Below are 27,725 nucleotides of genomic sequence, written 5' to 3' on the forward strand. Positions count from 1 at the left end.
AAAATAAACAACAAAGTTGTGAATGAAAAATGAAACACAGGGTGAAACTAAAAGGCTGAGAATATAAGAAATCTCCTAATGGGTTCACCTAGCTCTATTTACCTGACAGTAGACAGAGATCAATAACACGGTCTTCCTGGTGTAAGGTGTATTCTTTGCATTCCCAGCATGCTGACTTGTGATTTCCCCAAATGTGGAGAAGTTGACTGCATAATTTGTAGTGAAAGACTGTATTTACACCTTTAAAAATTAGAACAGAGCAGTGGCAGAAGGAGATAGAGTTCAGAAAGTACATGAAAGCCTAGCCCCTGTCTGCAGTCAGTTCCCTTTCTACATCACCAGCATCTGTATTTTGTGTTCCTCTGGAGACGGGGAGGCCTGAGCTGTCCCAGCCCTCCAGCTGTGGGTGCACTGGAGTTTTCTACAGAGAGAAAATGACACATTCTGCCTTGTTTTCATGTATGGAGGGAAAATGACACATTCTGCCTTGTTTTCATGCCTGTCCTGATGATGCCCAGTACTTTATTCGCTTTTTTTTTGTTTGGTTGGTTGTTTTGTGTGTTGTTTTTTTTTTGTTGTTTTTTTTTTTTTTTTTTGGCTGCTGCTACACCCTGCAGCAATGGTTTCTGAGAACTGTGAGGATGACTCTTTCTGCAGACGTAACTGCCAGTTCCAAATTCAGCACCGTGCAGGGATGCTGTAGATTAGGATTTCCTCTAGATGCAGTATTCCTTTGCACTTAACTGCACCAAGGATTGTCTGGGCATTGGTTCTGCTTTGTGAGGCCCGTCTGGAGTTCCTATTAAGGTGGCATCTGTCTACACAAAAGAGCTGGATACATTTTACAAAGTATAGTAAGAAGGTGAGAAATTAAAGAAAGAAGAAAAATGGCAGGAAAATATACTTTTTTTTTTTCTTCTTCTTCTTCTTTATTTTAGTGCTAATATGTGGCATTCTGAGATTGTCTTTATAATGTGATTTTAATTTATTTATCTGTGTACAGGTGGATATAGTCACAAGCTTCTGTTGAGGATAATGATGTAAAGATAGCCAGTATCTTGACGTGCTTTTATTACCTGCTTTTATCCCCTGTATATCTTGTAAGATCTTTTTAATTTAAAAAAGTTGCTGTAAAAGGATCATGGGGAGATTTCCTTCACAATATATATTACTTAATCCATACCTGTCAATGAGAAAAAGCTGCAACCGTGGAGAAAAAAATGTGTGTGTGTCCTTAAGCTCCCCAGTAATCCAATCAAGATTTTTTTGCAGGTACACAGTATACAACGAGAGGAAAAATGAAATGGCAAGGAGTGGCTGAAAACAAAACCCTCTTAAGCAGGGGTTTATGTCATTTTTGAGTTTTCCCCTCTCTTTTGACAGCTGCTCCTACAAGGGACTGTTTCACTGCTGGAAACTGACTTTGAATGGTGACCATGAGTGTCTTTGGTAGTATTAGACACACTCAGCTTTGGTTTAATGTATTATCTTCCGTAGTGTTACTGTCATTTATATTTAACTGTGACTATGATCTAATTAAAGATAAGGAACGTGACTTTTTCTCTTACCGTTCCTTGACCAAGACCTGCCTGATTACTTGACTTGGCATTCTCTTCCAGTTGGCTCAGTATGAGCTGAGTATCTGCTAAAGGTGATGTGGTCATCAGGTTTGAAAGTCAGTGAAAAAGAATTCCTCATCCAAAACAAAACAAAACAAAACAAAACAAAAGACAGTCCTTAGCTGGTTGCCTGAGAAAATGTTTATGCTTTGCCATGTTCACATACATGTACACACATCTGTGTCTCTCCCAAGAACTTTTGAACCTTGGGGGTCAATTTCAACAGAATTAGATGGGGGCAAGGTACAGAGATAAGCTCTGACGGCCTTTTGAAGATAGGGGGCTGAAGAAAAGAGACCTGATAGTGTATCCAGCGCAGAGCGGTGGCAGTGAAAGTCCACTTCTCATTGAACAGCGGAGACTTCACACTGTGGAGGAACTTTGAAAAAAAAAATGCAGTTGGAGATTTATCTTCCTAGATAAACATCATTCACTTGCTTTCATGTGAAACCCAGCCTCCTTAATTGGGTGTGGAACTACTTGTTCTGTGTGCTGCACCTGAGTTTTGCAACTGCAAGCTGCTCTGCCACATAGTAAATTCCAAAGCTGATTTAATTATATACTTTTGTAAGAAGTTATCCGGGCTTCTTCAGGGTTGGCTGATGACTTCGTACAGTATTCTTGGAAAATGTTTTTACACAGATTAAAACTGGTGTGATCTGTCTGGTGTGATCCAAACATTGCCTCTTTTGATTGCAACCGAAATACATTTCTATTGCCCAAAATATGAACTATTTCCAGGTCACAGAACTTGCATGCCTTAACTACACAGCACTGTTTATCAGAAATCTGGTAGATCTCTAACGTTCTCTTTTCTGAACTGCTAACAGAACTCATCTTCAGTGCCAGTGTCATCCTCAGACTTTGTATCAAGGAGTGAATTAATACCTGGATTACAGGTCAAAGTACCTGGAGTAGTTATACTGAAGCACACAAGTTGGTGCTTCCTACATCTTTTCACTTACAGAACATTGTCAAACCCTTAAAATTTCTTGTTCATCACCACATACCTCTTAAATGAATCACACTTAAATGAAATCACACTCTTAAATTAAATCCTTATAAAGGCTCATGTAATGCAACTGGTAACTGTGGTTCTGTAAACAGTCTTTGAACAACTTACCATTGCCTGTGGCTCATCCACAGTGTGTTGGTCATATATGCAAACCCCGTGAAGGCCACAGACAAACAAAACTTGAAGGCACCATATGATTTTAAGAAATAGGCTTTCTAGTGCCCAAGCCCACACTTAACTACTTCATAGGAGTTTAAAATAAACTTTTGAATTAAACAATAGTGGTTTGCCTAAGAATACAACACTGTAACCTGGCAGTTCAGAATCTCACTGAAAGGCCACTCAAACATGCAGTGGATGGGGAGAGTTACCAGAGATTATAAAGCGTTTCTTTCCCTTCAGCAGGGCCCCCCTCGCCTTTTTTCTCCTTTTTTTTTTTTTCTCCTTTTTTTTTTCTCCTTTTTTTTTTCCTGTGAATTCCTTCTCCCAACCCTGCAAGAGTTGATGCCCTGAACTGTTTCCAGACCAACCATTATCCTTACAAAGAAATCATTCTAGGTCTCAAGCATAAAGATTTTTCCGTTTGTATTTCAAACATTATTTTGTTAGTTACTTTTCTGTGAGATGTTAGATATGCCAGTTTCAGAATTCAACCTGTAATTTTTAAATTAAACTCAGAGTCTATCAAGGAGATGTATTGAGTATGTGGGTGAAAATGAATAATGCCTGCCTGTGAAAGGGGAAGACTACATCCAAACTTGTGGATGAAATTCATGCTCACAAACATATCTGCATATATATTGCTTGGATGGTCGTGCTGTTGGGTATTGGCTGCTGACAAACTTGGCAAACTAATGCTTGTATTTTCTCGAGCCCATTCAATCTGAACGCGAGATTAGTCACAGCATAGTTCTCATAAGTTCTAGTAATTTCTGATTTAGTGGTATACTTGCTGTTACTGCTGGTTCTGTGTGCAACTTTGGATAAAACAGATCTGCATACAGATCCTAGTTCAGACAGATTCTCCTCATGCAGCATAAAGGGTAGCATCTTTTTTAACCCTTCCCTGCACTGAATGTGGAGAACTCCGACATTTGCAGACTTAGAGAGATTTGTCTTGCTTCTTGCCAACCTAGGCAATGAATGGTAGATTTGCTCCAACAAAGGTCTTAAGTTCATTCCAGAACAGAGCAAAAAAAAATAAAAAAATAGGAAGCTTAGCCCATCAGATAAAAAATAAAAAAATAAAAAAATAAAAAAATAAAGCTACTACCTGTTGCGAAACCACCCATTCCTCCACAACTACCCTCCTTCATGGAAGGTAGTAGGACCCTTTAAGTAACCTATATCCTAGGGAATGAAGCGCCTCTATTAAGGAAAGTTCATTTGCATTCTTGTTTTCCAAGAAACTACCTTCTCATTACAACAGCTTTAAGTCTCTCTTTTCCCTATGCTCTGACCATTAGTAGAAAATTATGTTCATGTCCTGTGTCTCCCCCAAATGTAGCCAACTACCCTCCAAAGTTCTCAAAGGGCTTGTTCTATTACAATATTTTGGCCCAAAGCTCCCTATGTATTACTATGCTCAATGCTCCTTGGTTTGGGTTTCATCTGTCGCACCCAGGTACAATGCTCAGCACTTGGCCTTCAGAGCAAGGTGAGACGTCCACTGCTAGAGTCGTAAAAGCATTTGCCTCAGTTATGGGATGGATCTGTTATGAACAGTTTTCTCCCTTGTGTGTCTTTGTACCAGTTTTTCTTGTTAGCTCCCAATGATGACTCTGCATATAATCAGATGGCAAATTCTTTTCAAAACGTAAGTGAATGCTCACCCCTATGCTGAAAATTACTACTGTGCAGCCTGAGTGGTACTTGGTCTGCTCATTTCACAAAAGGAAAAAAAAGGTTGTTCACATTAACCTGTGTGAAATTTGGGGAACAAACAATCTAACTGTACTGCCCACTTATTCGCAGTACCAGTAGTGGATGTTATTTTAATATTTTAAAGGTCTGAATGGCATAGACCGTAGCCTCATGGGAGTGTCTCTCACCTTATATGCTACCACTGTGCAGCAGACAGGTGTAATTATTTTTTGCTGATTTTCTTATTTTTTCGTTTTGAATTTGTATGGAGACAGGAACGAGACGTTCTTGACAAAGCGTCCTCAGCTCTGCATTTTAAAGCTAACCTTTAAACTATTTCATCAGATAATCTTGCTCTGACAGGCTTTTTTTTTTTTTTTTTTTTTCCTGTGTGTGGGGAACAACTGTATAACTTACTTTTGCATTAATGAGCTTTAAGAACTTGCGCGGGTGCCAAAGCACTTCAGCAAAATAAATACTTGGGAAACCGAAAGAGCGATGACTGCTTCCTTCAGCAGCACCTCGCTTTCTCCTACAAGCCAAGGCTCGGGAAAGCACACCTGAGCAACTCGGCATCTTTTGTAAGGAGCTTTTTGTGAAAATGTTAAAAATTGCAGGATGGGATCCAGCAGGGTGAGGACTCAGGTTAGGTTAGATGTTAGGAAGAACTTCTTTACCAAAAGGGTTGTGAGGTGTTGGAACAGGCTGCCCAGGGAGGTGGTGGAGTCACCATCCCTGGAAGTCTTCAAAAGACGTTTAGATGTAGAGCTTAGGGATATGGTTTAGTGGGGACTGTTAGCGTTAGGTCAGAGGTTGGACTCGATGATCTTGAGGTCTCTTCCAACCTAGAAATTCTGTGATTCTGTGACATTCACTGGAGCTCTTGGACGTGGAGAGATGGCTGAGTAGCTGTCGAGAGGGCACGACCAGGCACCCGCCCAGCTGGATGTGTAACTAATAAGCTGGATGTGTAACTAATAAGCTGGATGTGTAATTAATAAGCTGGACGTGTAATTAATAAAAGGTCGTTTTAATTCACTCTGAGGGACAGCGAAGAGTGCTGCCTGACAGAAAACTCCAAACTACGAGGCTGGCGGGACAAAACCACTCCCGCCGCGCCCGGTCAGCACTCGGGGCACCAACTCTCGCCACGGGGGGGCTCTGTCACGACAGGCAGCGTCGCGACAACCACGCGTACAGAGACCGTTGGTCCCTGAGGGCTGCTGAGGCGAGGGCAGCGTCTGCCGGCCGGCACCTGCGCCCCCCTCCCCGCACCATGACGTCATCCGCGCCTGCGCGCCCCTGGCGGCGGGCGGGGCGGGGCGAGAGGCAAAGGGAGAGGAAGCGAGCGCGCCCCCCCCCCCCCACCCACTTGCGTGCGCGCGCACGAGCGCTTGCGTGAAGGCGCTCGGGAGCGCGCCCGCACCTCCCCTCCCTCCCTCCCTCCTCCTCCTATTGCTGCTGCTGCTGGCGGTCGGGAGCGCGCCCAACGGCCGCGCACGGCCCCTCCCCCGCCCGCTATTATCCTCCCTCCTTCATCTCCTCCTCCTGCTGCTGCTGCCGCCGCCGCTCCCTGCCCCTCCATGATGGACCTCGCGCCGCCCCGCTAGCCGGAGCCGCCGGCTGACGGAGGGAGGGAGGGGAGGGGAGGGAAGGGGGAGGAAGGTGGGGTCGTGCGGGGCCCGGAGGAGGAGGAGGAGGAGCGGGGAGGAGGAGGAGGAGGAGCGGGGAGTCCCGGCGCGGCCGCGGGAGCCCCCGGGCGGCGGCGGCGGCGCCTCCTCACGCCGCCTGACGCCGGGGGGGGAGCCGTTGGCGCGGCCGTTGGCGCGGCGGGGGGGGGGGGTGAGCACCTCCCCTCCCCTCCCCTCCCCCGCCCCTGTGTGAGCCCCCGCCCCTGCGAGCCCCCCGCCGGCGGACCATGGCCGACGACGACGTGCTGTTCGAGGACGTGTACGAGCTGTGCGAGGTGATCGGCAAGTGAGTCCCCGCCGGCAGGGACTGGGATGGACGGGGAGGGGGATGCTGGGCAGCCGGCCCCGCGCTGCTGATGGGGTTTGGGGAAGGTGGGGGGGGGGGGGGGGGGGGGGGGGTTGGAGAAGAGGGAGAGAGAAGCGCCCCGGTGGCTGCTCAGCCACCATGATCACCGCCCAGCCCGGCTGCCTGCATGCAGCAAGCGGCAGCCGCTGCCCACCCCCTTTTTCTTCTCCTCCGCCTTCCCCCCCCACCCCCCCCCCCACTTTCCCGGATCCCATCCTCGGCACACCCATCAGCGAAGGGAAGGGAGAGGAAAAGAGCTTCACCCCCCCCCCCCCCTTTCCCCCATAGATCCACCTATTCCTTGGGTCCCCCCCCCCCCATAGATCCACCTATTCCTCGGGTGTCCTCACACGCCAGGTGTCGGGCGGTATTCCTTTATATTTATTTAATTAATTAATTTATTTATTTGCTCTCCCTTTTCCTTTCTCTCCGCACAATGACCGGCTTGTTAGTGGCGCGCACGGGCTTGCGTGCAGACCTTGCCCCCCTTCTCCGCTCAGAGAGATGGGGATGTGTGCGAGGCAAGGGGGGAGAACTTGGCCTTCCCAAGTCTCATTATGCAACTGTTGGTATTAAAAGCGGTGCTGGAGGCTCGTCTCAAAGCCGGGAGTTGAGGTAGTCGCTAGCGTGTCCCTCCTTTGGGTCGCCGCTTCTTTGGGGCTGGGTGGAGGTGACAGCTCAAGTCGCAGCCTTGTGTGCAACCGCTCCAAGGAAACGCAGACATCCCCCCCCCCAGATCACACTGTGATAAAGAATAGCAGCTGAGCTCGGTTTCCCCCCTCCAGATTTTCGTGACTGCCTGTTTCGAAATCCTTTTTATCCGTCATCTTTCGCATATCTTCTGTAGTTGTGCTTGTGTTGCAAAACGGACGTGGAAGACGTAGCAGTGTTGTGACTTCCCAGTTTTCTGTGTGTTTCTCCTTCGGGAGCTGAGATTGCTGGGGAGCCCCGGTAGTGACACTGTTCTGGGTGCCTGCAGTTTTTTTCTTCCTGGCAGTGGGTTTTATAAGAATAACGTTCCCTGTGTTCTGATTGTAAACAAAGAGGTTTTGCTGCATGTATTCTCTTGCCCACTCCCCACCAGTACGCTTTTCATCTACTGCTGTCTGCTTCCAAGGCTAGGTCTAAAAATATTCCAGAATTAATCTTTCCTCAGGATTATACTAAAATGCAGGTCTTGGACTTAGCAGGTTACTTTGTTGCCAGCGGAAGTTTCAGCAGTCTGTTCTGTCATTTCCCAGGGTATTACTACCTTTCTCTCAATACAAACAACTCTTGGAAACATGAAGCTCAAAGGGCCTTGTTTGAAGTCATAAGCTGTATGTGGTCACTTTAGCTTAATGCTGGTTATTGGTGGGGAGCTTCCGTAGCCGAGGAGCAAAACTCTGTTATTAGGCACGTTTTGAAGATGATTTTTGGCAAGCTCCTTTCACAAGTGGTTTTATGCTAACCACTGCAGTTCACACGCAGTTTGTTTCGTACCTGATTACCGTTAGAAAGAAGGTGAAATGATTATGCTTGACGTGACTGCACGTTCTTTCAGGGAATGGATAATTCACAGCAGTCCAGATGTTTACACATCTCAGATGACTTTTTGTTTTGTGATCAGAGAATTTTGAAGGGATTCAAGGTTCAAAAACTGTGAATGAGGTATTGGCCAAGGAAGCTTCGTGTGAGATTTAAGTATTGCAGGTGTGTTGCGATGTAACTAGACCTAACAGATAAATATTGAATCATAGTAGCACAACAATGCCAAGAGCACTGTGGCAAAACTAGGATGGATCACTGAAAATAGCAGCGGTGATGGTGTGAAGGGTTTTCTGCACAGATGTCAGGTCAGTCCTCTTAAAAAAATAAATAAAAAATAAAAACCACACATTTTCGTGTGTGGTTGTACAAGTAGTTTTGCTGTTTCTTTGAAGTACTATGCAGCTGACTTCCGGGGAACCAGGGATGTGGTAGCTTTATTCAGCATTCCGATTTCTTGGTAGCACCCAGCTCATCTTTTAGCAACTTGAGGAAAACCTTTGTTAATCTGCTTTGCATTGCTGCATATGCGTCTTGCTAAATATCTTTCAGTGAAACATAACTAAATGTCTGTGTGTTCCTGTGAGCTATTATTGATTGATACAGTAATCTGGTTCTTGCAAATAGCACATCTGCCCCCAATTTGCGTGTTAGACGCAAGAAATGTTAAAACATGTATAGTTTATCGTTCCTAAAGAGGTAGTTAACGCTGTCATTTCAAGTAGTAAAAGGTATTTCCAGAAAGGGCATGGGAAAGAGATCTTTGATTGTGAAATGATGGAATATTTCATCTAACTCTATAAAAGAAATCCCAAAGTTCCCTTACAACTGACTTGAGAAATGAGTCCTTCATGGGAGTTCAGTAGCTGACACTGTGTTCCAATTTGTTGAAGCCTATTCTGAACTTGAGTAAACTTTAAACAATTTTAAATAAAATAAACTGATGAGATTTGTTTTGTATAAATGTAGGGATAACAGCTTTTTGCTGGAGTGTGCAACAGTAACAGTGTATTATTACACAGTATGTGAGAGAGTAGATGGGAATGACAGAGTGATAAACTGTTTATTATGTGGCATTTAATGTGTTTAAGTTCTGTAAGCATGCATTTTTCATTTTGAATAGATAGAGGGCAGGAGAAAAGCCAGGAGGGATAGAGAGAAATCTTAATCCATGTTTCCTTTAGGGGAAAAAAATGAAGGGCAGTCTTCATTTGCATGCATTTCCAATATACCATTTCCATTGCTAAAAGCTATGCAGGGATAAAAATTGGAATAATAAATCCAATTTCTTGTTAAACTTTGTAAAGTGGTGTTTATGATGCTAGCATTAGTCACGTAGTTTTACTTCACCAGCCACGTTGTGTTCTAGGTTACTGTCCTGTCTTCAGACTTGGCTGATGCAAGCACGCTTCGTGCAAGAAGTTACTGGGGATTTCTAGCTTGGCCTTCAGAAACATGTTGCTGTATCCGGGGATGGCAACATTTGCATTCAGAATGCATTGAGTAGTTCATAAAACAGTGGGTGTAGGGCTGCAACATCTTGGGTATTCATCTGAGTAAGAACTATTCTGAGTTTGTCGTAGGAACTCCATATAAATATAAGAGGAGCTTTCTTTGTGCCAAAGAGAACGCCCGTCTTTAAGTTAGAACAGGCAAAGCTGATATCGAATCTAAAGTCCAAATAAGGCTTTTATGGCAGCTACAGTCCTTGTTCTGAGGGGATTTTTTCAGGTATTAAAAACAGATATTGACTTCTTGCACCTATTAAGGTTCACGTTAGTGTATGTTAGCATTAGAGGGGTACCATAAAGACTGTCTGATTCTTTCTAACAGTAGGATTGCAGGTTGCTTTGGTATAGTTTATGTTGATATACATCTCCAAATTTTAAAGTTATAAATAGAATGTGATAATAGTTCATTTGTGTTAAAGTGGGCATTGGTCACAACTGAAGTCACTGGTCTTCATATCGATGGTCACATGAACTACAATTTTTTCTAATTGTTTTTTACTTGTGGACCATGAATATGTACAGTTATTGTGCATGGTAATAGTGTAGTTGCTGGCATTTTTAGTATCAAAAAACAATGTCATGATTGGTGCTAATGCTACTCTAGTTTTCAGGATGCTCTCTGCAATGTGTTTGGGCTCAGACCAGCCCTCTCCTGTGCTGCACACTGAGGGTTTTAGTTTTTCAACTCTCCTCCTATGATGGGATGATTCTCTCTGCTTGGGCTCTTCCCTCTAGTAAGAAGGAGTTATGGTGTCCAGAGCCTGAAGACTTCCTCTCTACTGCAACCCACCAGCAGTGCTGGAACGTGGCAGACGTGAGGGAAGGGGGAAGGATGCAGGGTCTAGGAGCAGGCAGTGGGACAGAGGGCTTCTTTTTGGCACTGAAGTATGAGCGCCTCTTTTCCCATTCCAGTTGGACAAGAGGAGGGTGATTGCGGTCCCATCCTGAGCTGTTACCTGGAGGTGAACACGCTTTGGATTTGGATCACAGTCAGTGTTACTAGGAAAGTGAGGAGAGGAGAGCTCTCAAGATAGAATCCCAAGAAATACGTCAGTGATTTTAAGGGTGGTGATAACAAAACTATCTAGAAGTATTCTGATGGTTTCAGTGATACCGTTCTTCATTACTGCCTCCGTTTTCTCTGTGTGGGAGTGAGAATACTGTTGTCTCAAATGTGTTTTTTCTCTAGTACACTGTTGAAGTTTGCATCTCCTGTAAAAACCAATTGAAATAACTGCTGGGTATAATTTTGACAAGCCAAATGAAAGCGTGAAAAAATTGCAGTGTGCACTCACTGTTTGGGAAGTAGGGGGAGGGAAGGGAACTTTTCAGGTATATGGAAAGCCATTTGTCTAATTTAGTGTTTTGAATTCTTACTCCTGTGTGAAATACTAGTGTGCTAATAAAGCATTGTCATCTGACTTGTGCTCAAGTGTTTGAGATGAACAGGTTAAAAATGAATGTTTGGTTTAAGTGTGGGGTCATAATAACTTGCATTGCTGTAGGAAACTGACATCAAATTATTTGAAGCATACAGTTGATAGACTATCTTCTTAGCTAAGTTAGCGTGCTACAGATTGTAACTGTAATACTGACCTGGTTCTGCTTAAGAAGTTCTATCCAGCTGTAGCTGAGTGCAGGGTGGATTTAAAATATTTAGTTGCACAGAACACCGCTTTCATTGGTACTCTCCCTTCTACTTGTTTGGCTTCTTCTTGTGTTGTTTTGATAAGCAGATGCTTTCTTTCATACATCCTTATGATGTGAACAAGACAGCTGTGATGATTGGGAGGTAGAGTCATTTTTAGGAGGGGATTTTGAAGAAACACAGTTTAGGAAAAGATAACCTGAGAAAGATTGTGCAAGGGCTTTGCAAATACTTTTTTTTTGTGCTTAAAACACTCAAGCAGCTGTGTGCAGACTACTCCTGAGCAATTTTAGTCTGCAGATTATGAGACTTGAGACCAGTCAGCCACTGGGATTCTGGATCAGCTGACTGAGAAGTTGTGGAACAAAAGAGCTGCCTCAATTTCGAAAATCCGCTAAGAGTTTGATCTTTTTATTAAAATAGCTCTGTTGCCTTCAAGAATGGGGTCTAAACTGTAGGTGTAAGTGATCCCTGGCACTTGTTTTGGTTCAAATGCAGTGCTTCATTTTAGTTAGGAGAAAAAAGAGCTATTTCCTAGTGTAGTTTCAAATGAGAGACGTCACCCTCCCTTGGTTGACAGATGCCTTGCTCTTTTACATCTTTTTGCTGGAATGGGGTAAGATGGGGTAGCTGTGGAGTTACTACAAACCTCCTGTCTTTTATTGTAGTCTCCAAGGTACATTGGGACAATAACTTTTTTTCCCATGTGAAAAACTTTTCAGAATTTCTGTATTGTCAATACTTTGTCGTTTTATACACTGACTCAGTCTTTTAATAAACCAGTAGTTGAAGCATGTCTTTACCATGTGAAGACAACAATATTTGATGCATAGTTCCTACACACTGACAACATTCACTGTATGCCCCTTGAATTCTAAAGGAACTGGAGATTTCTAAATAGTGTTTGGTTAAGTAGTTTTTCATGTGGCTCTTTCACCTTTTTGGCTTTCCAGTGGCTTGTAGGTACCCTGATTTCATTTTTGACTAATGTCCTGATTTGCTTTTCTGAATAGTGTATATGTAAGCAATTGTTGCTAGGATTTCATGTTGAGTAAATTTCTAATGATACCTGAATTAAGAAAACTGTGAAGAGCTTGCCTCTGAACAGAATTTTTAGAATTCCTAGGGAACCCCTGATTCTTTGGTTAATCCAGAATTTCACTTAAACTCATTGTAACTAGGGCTTGGAAGATAGTTCACATTTGGATATTTTTGACCCAAAGAGCCATAGGGGTAATGAAAAAAGTCTTTACATAGTAAGGCTGAGGTTTCTCAAGTACAGAGGTCTGCAAGATATTCTGAACTGTATGTGAAGTCTACCTTTACTTAGGTGCCTTCTGATGTAGGTTTGTAAAGGATCCATTTTTCTTTTCATTGGATTCATTGTGGCCTTCCCCAGCATTAGACCTGTTGTCATAATGAGAGGAGAAAAAAAAAAAGACACGCTTTTACAAAAGTGGTCCCCAGTTCATTGCTTTTTGCCACCCTGACACCTCTCTTCAGTTCTGTCTTTTTCATGGAATAATGTTTTCCTTTTTTTTTCCTTTTTTTTTTTTCTTTGGGGGGGGGAGAGAGTAATTTTTTTTATATATATACGTAAAAAAAAAAAAAAAAAAAAAAAGCTCTAAATATTTGCCCTAAAAGGAAGTTTTACTTGTCCTGACAAGATCTTCGGACATATTTCCTCATCTTCTTGGTTATGTCAGTTTAATCTGGGAAGAGGGTCTATGAGTAAAACTGTTGGCAGCATTCTGGATGTGCAAGCCTGAAAGAGTGTAGGTTATCCTGTCACTTTCCTTCACCCTCCTCCAGGATAATCCTGCAGCTGCTGCTGTGAATTGATCTGTTAGTTGCCCGCTTTTTGCAGGGTTTTTTTTTGCTCCAGATGTTGCCCTCTGCTCTGAACTGAGGGTACCAGTTCTGAATAGCAGGGAAGCACTCATTGACACTTGTGCTAGAAGGACTTATACACCTGTAAATGTGAAGAACAGTGAAGAAGCAAGTGAAGTAATCTTATCTCTTCCCCTGTTGATTAGGTAAAGATGATACAGAAGGTGGGAGTAGGGTAGCTTGTGAAGATTACAAAAAAATTAGGGTGTGATGTCTTCCAGAGATAGGATCTGTCCTGCATCAGCAGTGATCTGACTTCATAACTGTTCCCGGAACAGAGGTTTGCCGAGGTTGAACTTGAATCCAGCAGGACCAGATAGGTTGAGCTCAGGAGGGTTTGGATCAAACATCTATCTGTCTGTGGTCAGCACCAGTGTATCTGTACAGAGCAGCAAGCCAGGGTGGGAAGTGAGGTGAAATTCTGCATCTCCACTTTCACAGGTTGCCCGAGCACTGGCTGAAGCAGCCTCCAAGTACTTCCCGATTCCTGAGAGAGAGCTGTGTCAAGTTGTAGGCAGTCTGAAGATTCAGTAAATGTGGTGGTTGTAGCTCTTCTCCTCTTCGTGCTCCTGTATGAGGCATTGTAGAAGTGTATGAGTGCAATTTTCTGATGTGAGATGAATCGTTTGCTGTTGCTGGAAGAGGAAGATCCTGTTCTTTTTATGTGCTTCCATTCCCACTTCCATTCCTGGTGCATTATCTACTCATCCTCTATGCTTTATAAACGTGACAATAGTCCCCAGACTCTTAATTACTGAAACAGTCAAGGAAATGGCAAGGACAGTGGGGGAGAGGGAAGGAAAGTTTGTTTGTTTTAAAGGAAAAAAAGTTACAAATTAAGCTGCAGTTATTAAAAGCAAAATCACACCTAGTTGTTTTTGTGTTCTTAATTTGTTTCTTTCTTCTTTCAATACATAAAAACATTCCCCATAATGAAAATCAAACTCCAACTTTGTCAGGACCTCACCTCATTTGGGATTCAAGTTGGATACACAGTAAAGACAAATTAAAGTTAGAAAATCAGTTGTAAATCTGATACTTTTTTATGAATATTTGAATTAATTCTTTAAAGCATATTAGCTTATGATATGGTTAGTTCTATAAATGCTCTTCAAGTGTGCATGTATTTTGTTTGGACCTTCAGGATTTAAGTATTAGCAGCTGGATGCACAGCTTACACTCTGAACCTCAAGCATGCTTAGTGCTTGTAATTGCTTCTAATTGTTACAGAAAACAAACTGAATTCTGTTACTTACGGCTCTGATGTGATTACATGCAAGAATTCAAGTTCAAAACTGAAATTTTCTTGAGCTATCTTTTTACTTTTTTTTTTTTGTTTTGCTATAAACCTAAAATTAAAATATATTGTATCGATCAAAACTTGCTTTAATTACAGTGTTCACTTTTTTCAATGAAAGATTCTGTTAGTGTATCTAGATCAAGTTTAGATTGCAAAGTACCAATTTCTGCTTACAGAAAGCATTGTTTTCCCTCGTGTTCCCCAAAACAAAGGTAATCTTTTCCTTACTACATTCCTGCAAGCATCATTCCAGAGCTCCAGTGCTATAGAGATGAAAGCAACAAAAGGGGCTTTGAAAACTGAAGGTCAGACAGAATTGTTCTGCTCAGTTACAGCTATTAGATTAAGGTGTCTTTTTTGGTTTCTTTGTTTTTTTTTTTTGCTTTTTCCTCTGTGGGGAAAAAAAAATGGTTACCTGTTGGCTGGATTTCTTGGCTGTTCAGCCCTTAAGGTTCAACTGTCTTTAAAAGCATAAAGTAAACATGGTGCTTAAAAATGTCAGGAGCTTTTCCTCTAATCTTAGATCTCAAGTGTGTCAGGTTTTTTATCAGCTGCAGGCACTTCTGATTGGAAAGTGTTCAATACGTCATAGCTGCTACTGAGACAAGATACTTTCTGAACTGTTGCAGTTGTATCTTCTTTCTCAGTTTCTTAATTTCCTACTTTGAAATTTGCAGAGGCTTTAATTGTCTGTTTGCTCTGCCAGTTAGGAATGTTTTCAAATAGGCTGGGTGTGGAGTTGGTTTCCCTCTGTTGTCTGTATGGAATACACAGTTCTCTCAGATTAGGGACTGGGAATCAGACTTTTTTTTTTTCTCCTTAGTGAAAATAGTCATCACTGCATGTTCCTTTTCCCTTCTCAGTGATCTGGTATTTGTTATATTACTCCATAGGAAGTCATCTGGAAATGTTGAGAATATCTTTGAGAATATCTTTGTTTCCCCTGTCTTGTAGCATCTTGGTTAGTAGCTAGGCAAAACACATAGGAGAACTTCTGGTTTGAGCGTTCTCCTAGGCAAGCTTAGTCACGAGATACTGAGCTAGTCATTGCTATTGGGACGGTTCTTCAATACACGTGGCTCTTTGTTTTAGAATTAAATGGCAAACTTGGAAGTGTGCAGTTTGAGTTTTTTGGGGGGATGCAGCTTAGCAGAGATCACATCGTGAATCTTCAGCGATTCTTTCCCTGAATATTTGTTGTCTTTTCAGAATGTCTTTATTTCCTACATTAAAGTTTTGAAAAAATACGTAAGTAAAGTGTTGCAGAAGGCTGAGAGTTCAAAATTCTCTTCTTGACACTCAGCCTATTCACCATCTTTCGGTATTTGTTGCAGTTGCAAAGCCAAGGAAAAGCATAATAATACCTTCCTGAAATGTGTCTCAGATGTTCAGATACATGGCTGGAATATTCAGAAGTCAGTGGTGCCTTCTGGGAATAGTGATACATCATAGAGTTAAACACACGTATTTTGTTGAAAGGTGGCTTAAAATGCTCTGTGATACGTGCTAAAAATTGTTCTGTGAAGTCACTGCATTTAAAGGGAAAAAGGAAGCCTTACTATGGCTTATAAACCATACTTTCTGTACTTTCTCATGGGTTTTCCAATTTTTGTCACTTTTGAAAACGGAAAAAAAAAAAAAAAAAGCAACCTAAAATGTTTACTGACTGAACAAGGCTGTAAGAATTATTCAGAACTTTTCTTTTTCATTTACCTTTTTCTCTTCCCCTCAGTTGATAGCTTGAGACTTTGCTGCCATCTCTAGTTTCTTGAGGAAATTTATCTCGAACTGCTGTTTGGTCCTACATTTTGAATTGTACTCTTAAAAAGAGAAGCTTTGGCCAGTTTTCGTGATTGAGAGTCTTTGGAAGAGTGTGTGTTATAAAGCCTGCGTCACTGAAGAAGATGGCTGTGTCTTGTGTTTATTTCCTTTAGAAAGCATGAGGGAGTTTCTTTAAAGAGAAATACCGTGTACTCTTTCTTGCCTCATCTTCAGATGCAGCTGTAGTTACTAAGGAAACTTTTAGCACTTTTTTCTCTAATAGTGATTGTTAAAATTCATAAATCTTACTCCTGTTCCATGCTTTACATTTCTAATCTCAGTTTATTTTTCTGTAATTTTAAGAGGTTCTTCAGGCAGTTTTTAGTTTGATTTTGGAGATGAATATACTATCCTATACCACTTTTACGTGTATTTTTCTTTTGTAAAGCCTGGCTTTGTTCATCCTCCTGATTCCTAGTCAGAGTGCCTTCAGAGGATCTGGAAGATAGGGATTGTACTGGATCTGACTCTTCCTTCTTTGTCGTTTTCTTCATAAACATAGAACAGTTTGTGTTCTTTTTTGTTTGGTTGGTTTGGGTTTTTTTCCTAGTCAATAGTCCCTTTTAAGACCAGAATTTTACTCCCAGTTTGAGTGTCAATATATTTTAATGTCTTTCTAGGGATGTCTCCATAGTTGTCTTTCAGCATTTCTTTTCTAATACAAAGCTCCTTGTAACTCTGTTAAACCTTCTTTCTGCCTCCTACACCCCCTCCAGTTTGCCTTCCTTTTTTTTTTGTTTTTGTTTTTTTGTATCAATATTTTATATGTTGTTTCACAGCATAGGTGCTGGCATACACTGAGATCTTGCTCGGCCTTCCTCAGACCTGCTGGCCTCCCAACATGCTACTGTGCAGGATGTCTGCCTATCTGAATTATGCTCCCGCGGAATCTATGGTTTGCTAAGGAGTTGACCAACAAAGTTAGCTTCAATTTTAAACGTTTTTTGAATCAAAAGTAACGAGAAGTGCTTCTGGTCCTCATAGTCAGAAGAGCCACACCTTGAAAAGCGACAGTCACTGTTACTCTTCTCTCTCTGAATCTGCAGCCAACTGAGACAGTAGCTCTGACACCTGGATTGTTCTCCATAAAGGGAGTGGTACACAGTAACCAGTTCTGTTACTGACTCCTGAAAGTTCTGATAGCAGTTCAGATATTAATGTGTTCTTTTTAGACTAATTGTTTCTTGTGTTTTGATTTTTCATAACCTCTGTAAAAGCCAGACAGGGGACAGAGCTTTGCTTTTGGCAAGTTGACTTTCCTCTGCTTCTGCAGCATGGAAAAAGTTTTGTGGCTTCACTGCTTCTGCTTAAAATTCAAGGAGGAGACATAGCTCTGTACATCATTTGTGTCTCCGTGAGCATGTGTGCAAAAAGGAAATTTCCCTAATCTTTTCTCACTCTTTTTTTTTTTTTGGCCTTGTTGTTTGAGCAACCATGCTCCTCTGCCCGATCAGTTCAGGGAAAAGGAGAGTTGTGTTCTTGTATTGTTCTTGTCTCATTAACTTATTAATCTTTTCTACTTGTGCACAGTATAATTTATGAGTTGTGTGTTACTTTTTATGGGGAAAAGATGATTGCTCTAAATAGAGGAGGGAAAAAATTATCCAGAATTTTCTGGATTTGGGTATAATAGTTACATTCTTTCAGTCTGTTTTCAACACTAGCAAATCATAGTCTTTTTACAGAGAATTGCAAACCTTTTTTTTTTTTTTTTTTCAAATCTAGGAAAATATATACTCTGCTATTATTTCTTAAAAATATGAAGCTTGTGTTGTAAAATGTAATAACAAGAGGAGAATACATCTTAAGCCAGTAAAGTGAAAAGCTTCTGATGTTGAGAGATGGTCAGTAGTTAACAATAAAATTAAAGTCTGCAAAATTGGTACATAGCAGTTGTGAATTCATGGGGTGATTTCTTAAGATATATCATGGTAAAAATATAACAATTGCAAATCTTTGGTACAAATTTGAAAGAATTATAAATACTTATTTTGATGTCCTAGTATAATTACAACCTTAGCATGTATCTGGATCACATTGGGGAAGTGAGACTTCTGCTAATAAAAAGTCAGAAGGCATGAGGATGCTTCAGAAGATCAAAGTACGCAACTGGTGATCTTCTGTAATACTGTATTCTTCAGTGCTGCTCTCCCCCCATTATTACTTATTTGTTCTGACTGTGTTCTCTTCATCTTCATCTTCTCTTCAGTATTTGCCCTTTACAGCCTGCTAGTAGTGTGGCAGGCTAGTTTGGGTGTGAATTTCAGAAATATAGCCCTTCAACTACTTTCAATGCAGAGTAGTCTTAACATCTGCATCGCTCCCTGCCCTTTCTGCAGGACTAATCGGTTCCTTTCGGTGTGTTCAAGCAGCAGCCCTTCTCATCCAGCCAGGTAATAGCAGTCATCTGCTCTTATTTTCCCATGCAATCAGTTTGCTAAATGCAGTTATTTGGTAATTGCTACAAGTTGTCATTCTCTTATAGCTGAAAACAAATTAATAAATGCAAACCCTAGGAAAATAAAACCTCAAAACTGCCTATTTGTCTGTTAATAATTTCCTTTGTAGAAAATAAAGGTGTCTGGAGGTGAATTAAACAACTTCAGTTTTCAAATTGAAATTGGTTGCACGGACTGTTTTTGTGGCAGTCACCTTCTCAGCAGCATGCCTAAATGCAGTTAGGTATGTGCAGATTTTCTGCTACTTTTGTAAAGGTTTTTCAGTGCACAAGGATGTTTTATACCTAATAAGTACAAGCTGTTAATGACGTAGGGGGGTAGAGTGTGGGAGGGGAGGGTGTCCTCTAAGATTAAAAAAATTATTTTTCTTCCTTGCTACTTTTGTAACTCTTGAAATCTCAGGAAATGGAAACTTGCATGCCTACTTCCCATGTTCAAGATCCTGTTATTTCCACAAACGTAAGCCTCGAGTGGAAAGTTCTATCTCTGAAGTCTGAAAAAGTAATGTCTTCTTCAGTATTATATGTGTAACTGAACAGGTATGAGTCTGTGGGGCCCAATGACATGCATCCCAGAATCCTGAGGGAACTTGCTGATGCAGTTGCCAAGCCTCTCTCCATCATATTTGAAAACCCATGGCAGCCAGGTGAAGTCCCTAGTGAAGGAAAAAGGAAAACATCACTCCCATTTTTAAAAACAGTAGAAAGGAGGACCTGGGCAACTACAGACCAGGGAACTTCATCTCTGTGCCTGGAAAGATCCTGGAACAGATCCTTCTGGAAGCAATGTCAAAGCACATGCAAAACAAAGAGGTGATCCAAGGCAGTCAGCATGGCTTCACCAAGGGCAAATCATGCCTGACCGATCTGGTGGTCTTCTGTGATGGAGTGACTGCATCAATTGAGAAGGGAAGACCAACTGACATCATCTACCCTGACTTCTGTAAGGCCTTTCACATGGTCTCACGTGGTATGCTGATCTCCAAATCGGAAAGAGATGGATTTGATTCAGTAGATAAGGATTTGGCTTGAAGTTTGCACCCAGAGAGTGGTGGTCAATGGCCCTATGTCCAAGTGGAGGCTGGTGATGAGTGGTGTCCCTCAGGAGTCCGTCTTGGGACTGGTGCTGTTTAATATCTTTACTGACGACCTAGACAGTGGGATCGAGTGCACCCTCAGCAAGTTTGCAGGTGACACCAAGCTGAGTGTTGCAGTTGATACACCAGAAGGAAGGGATGCCATGGAGAGGGACCTGGACAAGCTTGAGAAACGGGCCAATGTGAACTGAATGAGGTGCTACAGGCAGTACACGTGGGTCAGGGCAATCCCAGACATGGGAGAACTCCCTGAGAACAGCCCTGCAGAGGACTTAGGGGTTTTGCTGGATTAAAAGCTTGATATGAGCCAGTAGTGCGTGCTTGCAGCCCAGAAGGCCAACTGCATCCTGGGCTGCATCAACAAAGGAATGGCCAGCAGGTGGAGGGAGGTGACTGTCCCCCTCTGCTCTGCCCTTGTGAGGCTCCACTTGGAGTGCTGCACCCAGGTCTGGGGCCTCCAGCACCAGAAGGATGTGGGGCTGTTAGAGCGGGTCCAGAGGAGGGCCGTGAAGATGCTCCAGCCCTCTGAGCACCTCTCCTATGGAGAAAGGCTGACAGAGCTGGGGTTCAGCCTAGAGAAGAGAAGGTTCTGGGGAGACCTCATTGCAGCTTTTCAGTTCTTAAACGGGGCTTATAAAAAAAGATGGAGAGCAGCTTTTTGCTCGGGCAGGCAATGACACGACAAAGGGGAATGGTTTTAAACCAAAACAGGAGAGATGATTTAGATTTAGATGAGAGGCTGGGAGGAAGTTTTTCTCTCAGAGGGTGGTGAGGCACTTGCACAGGCTGCCCAGAGAAGCTGTGGATCCCTGGAGGTGCTCAAGGCCAGGCTGGATGGTGCTTTGGGCAACCTGATCAGTGGGTGGCATCCTTGCCCTTGGCAGGGGGTTGGAACCAGGTGGTCTTGAAGGTACCTTCCAACCCAAGCCATTCTGTGATGATTCTGTGGTTCAGTGGAAAAGCTTAGGCTAGTTTATCCCATTCCTTCAAATGAGCTTCTGCCCTGTTAGTAAATGAGATGACATTAACACTGTACTTTTTATTTTTTTTAAACTTTTTCCATCCGGCTGATGGTGAAATTCTTCAGGCTTTTTTTCCCCATTAACCCTCATTTTTTGTAAATGTAAATATGATCATCAATCCTATCAGCTTAAATGCTCTCTGGAATAGTGTTTATAAACTTTAAGAAAGTAGGCTGCTATTTAAAGACATGCAAAAATCTTTTGATGAGCATTCTTTGGAGTGGCTCCAATGCACAGAAGTGTGCTAAGTCCGTGTTCACATTTGACCAAGTGTTAATTAAGTGGTTTTCTTCTTCAGAGTTAAGACCCTAAGAAACACGCAGAAACCTCTGTTCTTGTCTGCTTTAAAGGAACGATGTGAGCTCAATTCTTATGGTCAGTGTCTTTCTCAGGAACAAACTTTTGACCCTGGCATACTGCATGCAATAGGAATGAGAAAGTGGTTAAAATTGACGTAATTTGAAAGCATCCTTTTTGAAAACTTCTTTGCTAGGCATTGATTTTTTTCATATATATTTTTAGTTGTTTCAGATGTTTTCCATATTCTCCCTGGTCCTGTTTCTCATTAAAGCTTGCATTGTAGTTCATAGCTTGAATTTCAAGCTTAATCTATTGGGAAAGGGCGTTACTCAGCAAGCTAGTAATCAATGATGGAAATATGCTGATATTTATGGTATTTTTTTTTTGTATCATTCAGAGTGGACTGAAGAAATAATGCTCAGCTTTTCAGTTGTGTTGACAGTGACTTGCTCATTAAAATTGAGTAGCACGTGCTCTATCATCAGTTAATAGGGGTTAAAATTGGGTCTCGATTTACTTCTTGAAAAATGTCTGATAGTAATAGATGCTAATATTGAAACTTTACAGCTGTAATAAAGCAGATTATTTAAGTTACAATCTGTGTTGGTCTACGTAAACAGTTCTTAATGTTTATACAAATTATGAAAATCTTACCTTCTGTAAAATGGGAGTTATTTCCTTGTGAGGAAGTTCATGGTAAGTAGTGGAAAATGATAAAAATATTAATATTACAACCTAAATTGATTCAGCTTGTACAGAAAAGCATTTCTGTACAAAATTACTTTCAAAGATTGTTATTTTCTAGTGACAGGTATATAATGAAGTTTAAAAAGAAATCTGCCCATCAGTGTTCCTTCAGATGTCCTCCTCCCTTTCCGTCTCACCCCCTCCCCCTCCAGTTTGTCATTTCTTGTCATGAGTTTACTGTTTTGGGCCTAAGCTAGACTGAAAAAATATATATAAATATTGGGATTATAAAGAGGCTCACCTCCCCCTCCCGCCCCCTTCCTCTTGTAAGTTTCCCACTGAGTCATTCTTCAGAGCCTCTGGCCAGTTTTGCAAGTACAGAGCAATTACTCTATAAACCTTCCTCTTTACCTGGATAGGAATCAGGGCAATCAAACTGCAGTGTGAGCAGCCATGTATTGTCATGAAAACAGCTGAGCCAAAAAGCAGTTCATCAGAAAGATTGCGTCTTTGTTTTTGTAAGGAAAGCATGGGTGATGCCTCCTCCACACCCTCAACCACGTTCCAAATAAGTATTTTCTGCTTTTCAGTGGATTATGTGTGGTTATGACACGACATGCTTCAGAGCTGGACTACACTGTTAGGAGAAGGCACTGGTGGTGTAGGCTCACTTAGTAATATGTGGAATGTGTGATATTTGGAATCTAGCTTGTCACCGAGGGTTGTCATATCATAAACAGATTTACCTGCCCTGTGATTGTTCCATGCACAGAATTTGTTTTGAGAACCATGCCAGCACCTTTCTTGAATGTTCCCAAAAAGTCCATAAAGAGGAGGAGCTAAAAGGACTATGAGATCATTAGCAATTTTGAATATGCATATTTTTAAAAAACTTGTTCTACTTTGACATAATTTCCCTCCAGCTTATATGTGAAGCCACGTTCGGTCTAGACTCTGCATAATGAAAGAATGGTTTTAAAGCTTTGTTAGAGACAGATCCTTGGGGAAAGGACAAGACTGTAAGCGTGGAGTTTGCTAGCCTTATGAGGGGAATCCTTTTTTCCTCAAGGCAGGAAATGAGCAGTCAGATTCAAAATAGAGAATCAATTTTGAAAGCGTGCCTCAGCCATTTCTTTTTTTAAAGAGCAAAGAAGAAATATATGCAGCTACCCTAGACACGTGGCTGAACTATGACATCTCAGAATGATACAAAATGATTTCTAGATGTTAGAGCACTCTTTTCATGGGTTGTCATCTACTTTTGATGCTAATAGGACCTTATTTTGGCTGTAGCAGTTGGTGTTGAGTAGGATTTCCATAATAAACGGGGAGATTCTTTGTATTCACGGAGAAATAGTCTAGGCTGAGAGGAGGTAGTATTTATTCTGCATTCACAGTCTTCACACGAAGAGGAGAAAGGCATGATTTGAATCTCAGACATATGCAGGGGATTGTTTTATTTCTTTTAATTGCACTATAACCTAAAAATGAGGAAGGGGAGTTCAATTCAATTTGTAGTATGTTTGCACTGAGAATCAGGATATGAAATCTCCATTGGCTTCATTTGTGGGGGCTGGGTAAGGTCCCAGTTCTGGACCTGTTGGCTGCTTCTCAACAGAACGCAGGGAGGAGAAGGAGATGATAGCAGTGACTGTCTGTCTGCACCGTTCTTAGAAACATTATCACTGCATCTTCACGTAGAAGTAAATGAGGCTTTTTTTTTTTTTTTTTTCAAGGTGGGATAGATTTAAAATGAGTGTTTGGACAAAGTGATTAAAGAAAGCTCGCTTTACTTAGCTGCTGCAAGGTCCTTATTTTAATTAGTACATTAACTTTTGAAATATGGTCTAAGCTTACCCCAGAGAGTTTTATAATAAGCTGATAACTGTCTGTGGGGAAAAAAAGAGGGTTGTTCATTTGTTTATTTTTCCAGGCATATGCATAGCATAATTTTTAGCATGTTGGGGGAGTTTTGAACAAGCTGCCTGGCATTAAATCCTTCCTTTCAGCATTCAACCTTATTCCAGCTGTGAAGGTTCATGCAGTACAGCCTTGGAACTTTTTTTTTTTGAGTTTTTGCAGCTGTACTGAAGTTACATCTCTGCAGAAGGCTGTTTCAGGTTTATATCCAGTACCATGTCTTCAGAAGGCTTTCACCACCAGTCAGGATATGTGCTTCAAATCTTTTTGCCAGTGACGTGTAGTCAACACTGAGCCTTGTCTATGTTGAGACTTCAAGCAGACAGGTAGACGCACACACTGTAGTATCTGCAAACCATTTTTATTCAAAATTATATTGTTACATTCAACTGTTACATGTTAATGTGAAGTTTTATGGGAATTTAATTCGATTTCTGGGATATTTTTTTCCACTCGGGTGTGTCTGAAGGTCTTAACAGATACCAAAGACTGCCAGACACCTTAGATTAGAAAAAGTAATCTATATCCAGAGGACATATGTGAAATACTCTGATAGTGTTGTGTCCAATTGAAATATGTAACTTTTGCCTTTTTTTGTTAGCAATCGCTCATTGAGCTGGTGCATTTTATCTTGATCAGTATTTGGCCATTGCTGCTTTAAGGTGAAGAAAATAATTGTTTTTCCTAAGCATTACTAGTGCAGACTTTTTTTTGAGAGAGAAGCTTACTCATCTCTAATGAGTTGTATTGTATAAAAGCAAGTTAAAAGTTTGAGCTGTTATTTTGTTTCTAACTCAAAGGATTATTATCTGTGGTTTAATGACATTGAGTTCATCAGTGGGCTTTTTGTTCTGGTAACAGTGAATGTGCAGTTTATAAGGATAAATTTACACATCAGAAATATTAAGTAGGATAATTTAAGTGCCGTTTTATTTTATGCTTTTATCCACAGATTTAGCTTTAGTCATATAATGTAATTTCAGAAATTACTGGTTAGTTCCAGTCACTGCTTGAATAGAACTGTCCAGGAAAAATGTACATCTGTGTGTTAAGCAGAATTTTAGGGCTACAGCCAGACCGTAGATTTCATTCAAATTCTACGTTCAGAAGCCTTGCAGACTCTCCGTTACAGGTTGTCATTCATTTTTCACTTTTTCTTTATTTACTTACTAAAACTTCAGATGTACCTTAATTTCCCATGGTGTTGAAAAATAATGGGTACATTTTGGATCTGTACGTTACTGTTGCGGTTCGGCAAAGTCTACAAATGCATGCTCAGACCTCCTGGTTTTTGATGTGGGCTTGCTTAAATCATGCCTGGCCATTTCTGAGTATCTTGAACTCAGTGCAGAGCGTGGTTAGTTTTGATCAAAGCTGGGCAGGGGTGTGCATGCGCACGTGCACAGAATGGGAAGTGACTTCCTTTTGTCCAGTGCGTGGTTAGTGCACCAGCCTGGTTTGATGGAGACCTGGATTGGACCAAGTGCCTTCAGTGCTGTGTTGAAAGTCAGACTTAGGTGTGGGACTCTGCAATCCTTCTGTTCTGTGGGACTGTGTGCCCCAAACTGAAAAGTGATAGTGCTCCAAGTAGCAGGGAACTGCAGCATAGAAGTCAGAGCTTCTCATACTATTTATGCATCATCAATGCTGCTGTACTGAAGTTACTTAGGCCTTTGGAGCAGAAGTGTTAGAGCAGTCTAGGATTTCAGCATATCCAGTCAGATTGGTTAACCAGTTTATCAAGTGAACTGTCTTATATGCAGTAATATAAAACACAATTTCTCGCTCGTATAAAAGGAGATACATCACAGTAAAAGTAGCAAAGGTGAAATTGAAGAATTTCATTAATGGTCTTAAAGACAGATTTAACAAGTTCAGAAGATGTCTTAGGAGAAGGAGGATGTAGAATAGATGTTGACATTTAAATGACATGAACTTCTTCAGTTCTTAGAATTCTGTGAAGTTAATTATAGTTACATTCTCAATTCAACATGCAAATTTTCTGTAAGGAGAATAAATACAAAGAAATAATTACTATAGACAAGAAAAAAATACATTCTAGAGTAGAAGGTAATTTACAATGTTAATGGGAAAACGAATTAGGTTTTTAAGATTTACAGCATTATAACTTTTTATGGAAAGGATCTGAGAAAGCTGCCACTGGCACGTATAAGGTTAATACATCAGAAAAATATGACTTCTAAGAGTAACTTTAAAATATGACTGGTCTGCTCTTTATGTATGTTTGGTACCTAGAGGACCTCAAATTTTAGGATTCCTGTAACAGGATGTGAAAACTCAGTTATTTTGTTTAAAACCTAAACCCTAGTTAAAACAAATACAGCATTTTCAGGGTTATTCCTTTTTGTTGTTGTTATTCCTGGCAGAGGGAGCAGGAATCATTGAAATCCTGGCCAGGTGGATTTTAGGAGCTTGGTTTTTGAGTGGAGGATGTTCCAGCCCAGTTCTGCTCAAGAGTGCGTTTGCAGTTGCTGCAGGATGAGGAAGACAGGAACAGGAGTTGGAATTGGGAGCTGCTGAGGGAAGATTGCAGCCAGGAGTGAGTGTGGTAGGAGGAAGGAGGGAAAAGGATGAGTAGGCTGGTATGAAGGAAGGAATGAGGAATTGTGGTTGGGAAACTGGGTAATCAACCAGATATGATCACGAGCCTACAAGGACAGAGCAAATGGGTTGGGGGGCAGAGAAGGGAGTAGCAAGTGGAAAAGAATTCACAGGTTAACGACAATTTTCAAAAATCTGAAAGGGAAAACATCCCAACTGAGCTAAAGATTGTGGGAAAGACGCAGATGGTACCTGAGGAGGTCTGGGTGAAGGCGAATAGAAGCAAGATGAGAATTGTGAAGGGCAAGATCAGGATTAGTAAGGGTATAGTTGAACATGAGAGGCCATTTTTGCAGGGCAGTGTAGACTGACACATGTAAAGATTGGTTCTCAAGTAGGGATGGAATGGCTCACAAGATTACTGCCACCGGTGGTTCTGCTGTTATTCTGTGGTTAAGTAGAATTTTTTTTTACTTGAAGTGATTTATTTTTCTTTATGTGCAGTTTAGCCACATGCACACAGAATAGTGATTATTTTTTGACTGTTAACACAGTAACGTTGAGTTCAGACACTGTACTGAGCTGAATGGTAGTGGATAGCTGTGGGTGGTAACTTGACTTTTGTCAGCCAACTCCATTTATGCTTTCCCTATTTTTTAATCCTGTGTTTTAACTGATTAAGTTATCTGTTTCATCTTCATTCTTGGTCTTCCTTCCCCCTTGTCCCCAGTGTTTTTGGCACAGCTCATTTCATTTTAAACAGACTGGTTTAATTTAAATGTTTCAAATACTATGTCTTTGCAAACCTCACCCATTCAGAGTAAAGCCGGTTAGGGAACAGTTGCCTGGAAAACCAAGGTGAGGGATGAGAATGTGTTTAAACTCTGGCAGAGAAAATAACAGTTGGTTGTAGCCAGGCTTTATAGCCCTATGCCAGCTTGAATTCTCTGATCCTGCATGCACACATCTTATTACAGCTATACTGTGAATACATATAAATTCACAGCTTAGTACAATTCTTTTTCCTTTATTAATACAAGGTTTGTAACATAATGCAAACGTTATGCAGATTTTGGTCAGTAAATGGCATTACTGACAGATTTATCTGTTGGTACAGCTTAGCTTAAACACTTTCTGGGCAAAATTTGGTGTCTTGCTCCCAGTTGGCAGAGCTGCTGTTTTCAGACTGCAGAAAATAGAAACTTTTTTTCTTTTTTAAATCTTGAGGTCACAACAGACTTTTTTTTTTTTTTTTTTTTTTTTTTTTTTTTAGGTCTCCTAAAGCTGCATGCCCAGTATTCAGTGTTGTAATTATAATTCTGAGTCACGTGGATTTCTCTCAGCTATATGCTTGTACCTTTTGGCTTTCTTCAGAAGGAATTACATTTCTCCTGAGATTCTTTGTATTTTGTTCTTTGTTCACATTTTCACCTGATGCATGTATGTCA

At 41.3% G+C, this 27,725-nt stretch overlaps 1 protein-coding gene across 7 annotated transcripts in view; it reads left to right on the forward strand.

Annotated features, from left to right (window-relative positions):
* The first annotated feature begins 6,018 nt into the window (after positions 1-6,018).
* Positions 6,019-27,725, forward strand: part of CASK (calcium/calmodulin dependent serine protein kinase) — a 213,819-nt gene continuing 192,112 nt past the window's right edge. For 3 of the 7 annotated variants that reach the window (XM_068685975.1, XM_068686000.1, XM_068686018.1), the window contains exon 1: positions 6,022-6,474. In XM_068685975.1, coding sequence (XP_068542076.1) covers positions 6,416-6,474 — 59 coding nt within the window. In that variant the 5' untranslated portion in view covers positions 6,022-6,415. Of the gene's footprint in view, positions 6,475-27,725 lie in introns of all 7 variants that reach the window. The other 4 variants (XM_068685966.1, XM_068685980.1, XM_068685990.1 and 1 more) reach the window with 2 other exon arrangements.

Source organism: Anas acuta, chromosome 1 (assembly GCF_963932015.1).
Source record: "Anas acuta chromosome 1, bAnaAcu1.1, whole genome shotgun sequence".
NCBI classification, from domain to species: domain Eukaryota; kingdom Metazoa; phylum Chordata; class Aves; order Anseriformes; family Anatidae; genus Anas; species Anas acuta.